Source organism: Centropristis striata, chromosome 20 (assembly GCF_030273125.1).
Source record: "Centropristis striata isolate RG_2023a ecotype Rhode Island chromosome 20, C.striata_1.0, whole genome shotgun sequence".
Classification (NCBI taxonomy): domain Eukaryota; kingdom Metazoa; phylum Chordata; class Actinopteri; order Perciformes; family Serranidae; genus Centropristis; species Centropristis striata.
The window spans coordinates 11,520,988-11,526,997 of record NC_081536.1 but is presented as its reverse complement, the minus strand read 5'-3'; the positions used below and the strand labels follow the sequence as shown (position 1 = coordinate 11,526,997).

Below are 6,010 nucleotides of genomic sequence, written 5' to 3'. Positions count from 1 at the left end.
AAATACATTTGGTGTGGTCTTTCTTATTACCCAGATCTAAAAATAGTATATTAACATAATAAACTCAGACTAAAACTGACCAGATATTCCACTTCCTGACCCCTTCATTGCTTGTTTTGTCTGTCCAGCAGTGCATGATGTTTCTGTAATGCTCTGCCAGCATGTGCCATATTTGACTTGTCCACCCTGCACGTGCTGCATGTTGTACTGACGCTGGTATGCATCAAGTATATCAGAGAAAATTTATATATTTTTTATGTTCATGGAAAATGCACCTTTATTTTGATTCTCATTGTATATTTTGATGAACTGAATATGAGCATAGACTGTCTTTGGTGCTGAGATAAAACTGTTACAAATACTTTCCAGGGAATTATCAGTTAGGTCAAAAACATTTTAGATAGTTATTCAATGGAAAGTGTTAAACTGTTTGCACTAATGGAAGTAGTGGTACTTTTGTTGGCCTCGCACTATTCTTAAATTGAGGCTGCCCCAGAGATATGACAATGCATTTCAAGCATGGTGTCATCCTTCACTCTCTTTCTTTGCCTCCAGATGTAGGTAAAAAAATTAAAGGAATATTTCACCCCTAAAATGATGACAGTTTCTTAAACCTGTTTTTCTCACATGCTTCCACGGTAAAGGATGACTCTAAAAATGGAGTAAATCTTTTAGGAATTGACTAAAACTACATCAAAATATATGTTAACAAACCCACACAACTTGTGCAGCATAATCCAAGTCTCACACAATTTTATTTGGGTCTGGTTGCAAAAAAACATACTTGGGAAGTAGTACGTATTAGGGGTGTGACAATACATCAATATAGATCGATATATCGATTAATTTGTGAACGATCCAACTGCAATGATGGATATCGCCATTAATACGCACTTTTATTTTGAAAATCTCCCTGTTGTGTTTTTAGAAGTAAACTGAGCACACAGATAGAACCTATTGTGGAAATGGTCTAAATATGGACATAATTAAAAGATCATCACTGACTTTTTAAATCAATCCATACAAAACATTTGCACCTAAATGCAGTGTTCATAGTGTACAGAATGTCTATTTTTATTATTTGTATTAAAAAAGAATGGATTGCTTTTCATTTAAATATATGTAAGAGCTCAGAATTTTTTTTGTGAGTTGATATAAGATAACAGGTTGTGTTAAATGGGCATATGATACTGTCTCATATTGATCATTGGCCCCTAAATCGAACTGAATTGAAGTCGTACCACAGCAGACTTAGTGATATCTGCACTGTATCGTTGTCCAATAAATAGATCTAATGTTGTGCCTTGATTAAACCTTAGTGAGCATACAACTTGATAAATAAGACTTGGATTCTACTGCACAAGTTGTGTGAGAGTCTGCGAACAGACATTTTTATTTATTTCTGCTGATGTTAAAGGCTGCTCCAATTTACTTCAATTCCTCAAGGATTTACTCTGTGTTGAAGTTCTGACAGAAAGACAAAGTTTTCTTCACAAATTCACGGAAACAAAGGATGAGTCACTGACATGCCAAAGGTGATTTTAAGGCTGAAGTATTCCTTCAAGCTTCACAGATGCAGCTTTTATGTTGGCTGCTCTTTAGCTCCTTAAAGTGTTTGCACCAGGGAGAGTAGTGCAATTTCATTCTGCAGTAATGTAATGACTTTTAGTGCCCCCTGGTGCACAACATAAGCATGCATTATTCATAGTCGAGCAGGATTTTATTAGTGAGTCTTAACTATATTGATCATCAGCTACTCTACTGGAGAGCATGAGATTCCTCCAAGGAACGGCTTAGAGATATTGTGCCCCATCCATTCAAGATGAGGGACATGTTTTGTCATATTCACCACTGATCCATCACTGTCACTACTAATTTCCTTCAAGATATGACATTGAAATTAAATTTTCAGCAACGGCTGGTGTCTTCTGATCTCCAGGAGTGTAGAAAGCCTCATACTAACCCGTCCCCCAGGACCAGTAGCCCGAACTGGTCCATGATCCCCGGCTTCGGCTGGGTGACAAACAAAGAGTGTCAGCAGGCAAGACCTCAACTGTTCCCGGCCAGCGACAGTGTGTGTGCTCGCGGCTCCAGTGCAGAGAAGGAAGCAGAGGAAATTCAGCAACCTGAGGAGGTCTGTATTCCAGTTAAGGTATCTTAAACAGTTCATGTTGTTTATCTTGATATATTGATATACAATCAGGGAATATCATTTTATTTGCAAATAGGCTGATACCGAACAATGGAATCGGCCAATAAATCGGTGCATTGCTATGATTCATCATCATTATACTGGCAAGAAAAAGTTTGTGAACAATTTGAAATGACCTAGTTTTCTGCATGAATGTGTCATGAAATGTTATCTGATCTGCAGCATCAAGTCTACCCCTTTCTGTCTTATGCAAATCAACAATTCTTGATCGCAGGTCTTCTGAGATCTCTTTTTTGGAAGGCATGGTTCACATCAGCAGATGCTTCTTGTGAATAGCATACTCAAAAAGTTTCAGTTGTTTTTATAACTCAAAGTACTTCTACATCTCACTAAAACTTTTTTCATTGACTGGACTCCAGGTTTGCAAACTCCTGACTCAAATTAGCTCTTGATGGAGTCAAAAGCTTAAGCGTTCGCTTACTATTTCCACCAGCACTATGAATGATCAATGTATGTGCTCAATAAAGACATGACATATTATAATTGTTTGTGTGGTATTAAGTTATGCATGTTGTGTTTGTCTATACTTGATATTAAGATACAGATCAGATTACATTTTACAACACATTAATGCAGAAAACTAGGTAATTTTAAATGATTCACATACTTTTTCTTGCCACTGAAGAAACACTGTCTGAGAAGATGCTTATTTAACTGAATAATTAATTTACAGTCTCTAATTTTGCTAATATCCTGTGAGTGAATTCAAAGTGAGATATCAGGCCCCACTGAAAGCATGATTAAATAATGCATTATTTCTTATTACCAGGATGGAGCAGGCCAGCTGCCAGAGAGCAACGCTTTACCACGGCGGTTTTGCCACCAGAGGGATGAAACCAGAGAGGGGAGGAAGTTTCAGCATTGTAGAGCTGTAAATGCGCACTCTGGTCTCCATGGAGACCCCCACATAAAGATCACCACTGTCGCCCACAAGACTCCTTTAGGGACAGAGAAGAACCTTCCACAGGAATCACTCATCTCCCCAGTGCCATTAAGAGTAACTGAGTCTAATTATGTTGTTGTTGCTGAAAATTGTATTGATTGTGGCAAATTATTGTTATCCAGTTTTTTTATTTGTGTCTTTCTCTGTTCAGGCCTAAATTGTATATAGATTCTGGCTTTTTTTGTCTAATGAAACTATTTCCTTCTAGTTGCAGATCAAAGTGTCTGGCCAGAGGGGTAGTTTGGGGATCAGCATTGCTGGTGGGAAGGGCTCTCTGCCTTACAAAGACCACGATGAGGTTTGTCCTGTTGCAGAGGAACCAACAGTGCTTTTTCTCTTGCAACATACAGCACATGCTTTTTAGTTCAGGGCTTGAGTGCTGAGTGAAAGCACCTACACATGTTAAACTGCAGTGTTATGTGAGCCACTGTGTTAAGAGAGAGGAGTGGACAAGATAGAAAACAACTGGTTCTATAGGTGTAGCCCCAGTATTTCCAATTTATTACCATTTTCTTTAGGCTTAATTTGGTGGGCTCAACCTAAGATGTTTTATTCTAACTGGAGAGGAAAAAAAAAGATGCCAAGCGTTCTTCACAAATCCAACCATTTTTTTCTATCAAATTGCACCACATTGATGCAATTAATGTTTAATCCATCTCATAAGACAAACAGCCCTATGTCTGGTTGAATATAATGAGAAGCAGCCTCGAGCGACTGTACAAGTACAAATTTACCAGCAGAAAAAAAAACCTGTGAGCACACTGTTATGCACACATTATGCCTTCCACTCTGGCTAACATGTCTATTTCCTTTCAGGGCATTTTTATTTCCAGAGTTAATAAAGGGGGAGCGTCTGAAAAGGCAGGCGTCCACGTTGGAGATAGATTGCTGGAGGTAGGCTGTAAATCATTTTTCATCTTTTTCCCCATGTTTGTAATCTCTTTTCATTATCTCCTATCCACTGATCAGCATGTGAAATATTGTTGAATGAATGTAAATCACATGCTGCTGCTACTTGCCGCTGGTGTTCCTCTTGTGACCAATGGGGGGCATCATAAGACCAGCGGAGGACACTCAGCTGGGACTTCCCTCAGTGATAAAGCCAATACGAGGCTGACAAAACAAGTGAATTAAAATACTCAATCAATCTGTAGATTCTCACTTTTGTAACTTACAAATCTTGCTCGGTGTCGGAATTGGGAATAGACACGCTATTTTCAGATAACCTATGCAGTGTGTGTGACTTAATCCCTCACCTCTGACTCCTGCTCCCACTTTCACCGGCCTTGAAAGTGAAATGTGATCCCGGTTCTTCCAGGTCAACGGCCTCAACATGCAGGCGGCGACCCACCACGAGGCTGTGAGCGCCCTGAGGAATGCTGGGAGCTGCATTAAGATGAAAGTGCTCAGAGAGAGGCTGCTACCTCGAGATGTGTGTGACCCCGACCAGCCTCAGGATCCTCGGGACGTGACGGGGCGACAGCCCTGCAGCCAGGAGGGTGGAGGCCAGAGAGGCAAGCAGTCACAGATGGAGAATGTGGAAGAGTGTTTGTCCAAGAAGACTGAGGAGATTATCTGCAACGGAAATGGCATTGTGGGTGGTTTACTCAAATAACAGCACAAACAGAATTAACTTTTAAAATGTGTCTTTTGTTTTACTAAGTGCCTCTAGCTGTTTGTGGATTGTGTCTTCACAATATGACATTCTTATTCATTTTATTTCTGTCTTTTTCTGTATTTTTGTGTTTCAGTCTGCTTTGGAGAGAGACCTGAATAGAACCTTGTCTGAACTGGAGGTGCAGGCCTTGATGAAAAATGATTCACTTCAAGCACACACAATGACAGTAAGAAGATTTCATCCCTCAGTGGAATATACCATAACACATCACCTTGCACTGAAATCACCTCATATGAACCTTTACAGAGTCCTGCAGCAAACATATGACATGTTTTTCTGACATAGCACATGCAAACCTTATTATTGTCTTATTATCTTCCCAATTCTGCTTCCTTCACTGGCAATCATCTGACAGATCCCGCGGATCATCCTCACTCATCCCTCTACCTCAGATGAAGATGTGGAGCTCTTGATACAGATCCCCAGCAGAGAGCCCGTACATGCCTCTGACATTCCTGACAGACGATGTTTCGACAGCGCTTTCTACCCACCTTGACCACAGCGTAGAGCGACTCACATGAAGGACACAGACTGTTATTACCCAGCTCTTTGTTTAGTTTTGTTAGTGTAAAACAAACTGTCAGAATGTGTTTTTTAAGCTTTTTGTCATTTGCTGCTAATAGTATTTGGTGATATTAAAGTAATTTGCAAGAATGAGAATTTATTTTCATTACTAAACCCACAGAGTTTTGCCTGTGCCACTACATAGAACAGAGACATGAAAAAAGCATGAACAAACTGCTTTATAATGTATTACATGTTATAATATTAAATATAGTCACACAATAAACGCTGATGCCTACCTCTATTTCACACCGCTGTGCTGTAAATTGCTGGAAAATCATGTCTCTGCCCATGACAATGTGAAGCCCTCAGACTTTTTATAGTCTGTACTAGAGATAAAATGCCACACAGCTGCAGAGTGCACTGCAGGAAGTTTGAGTCCTGCAGAGTCCTGATGAACTAAATCTCTTCACAGAGCTCCTGTATGAGTAAATACAGAACTGTGAGGGAACATCATCTTTCTTTCTGCTTTTAGAAAAGAAAAAGAGAACAGACATGTGCCATCTGCCATGTGTTATTTCACAGCTTTAACACAGAAAAAACAATCCATTGTTCATTGTTCACTTTCTCAATAAAGCACATTTATATATATTGATCAAAGAGGCGTTTCTTT

General features: G+C 39.5%; 1 protein-coding gene across 1 annotated transcript; it reads left to right on the top strand.

Moving 5' to 3' along the window:
• The first annotated feature begins 4,645 nt into the window (after positions 1–4,645).
• On the top strand, positions 4,646–5,601 carry LOC131993158 (uncharacterized). The gene is made up of 3 exons (XM_059358925.1): positions 4,646–4,749; positions 4,907–4,999; positions 5,189–5,601. Exons 1-3 carry the CDS (start codon positions 4,684–4,686, stop codon positions 5,327–5,329), a joined length of 300 nt encoding a protein of 99 aa, XP_059214908.1. The 5' UTR covers positions 4,646–4,683; the 3' UTR covers positions 5,330–5,601.
• The last annotated feature ends 409 nt before the right edge of the window (positions 5,602–6,010 follow it).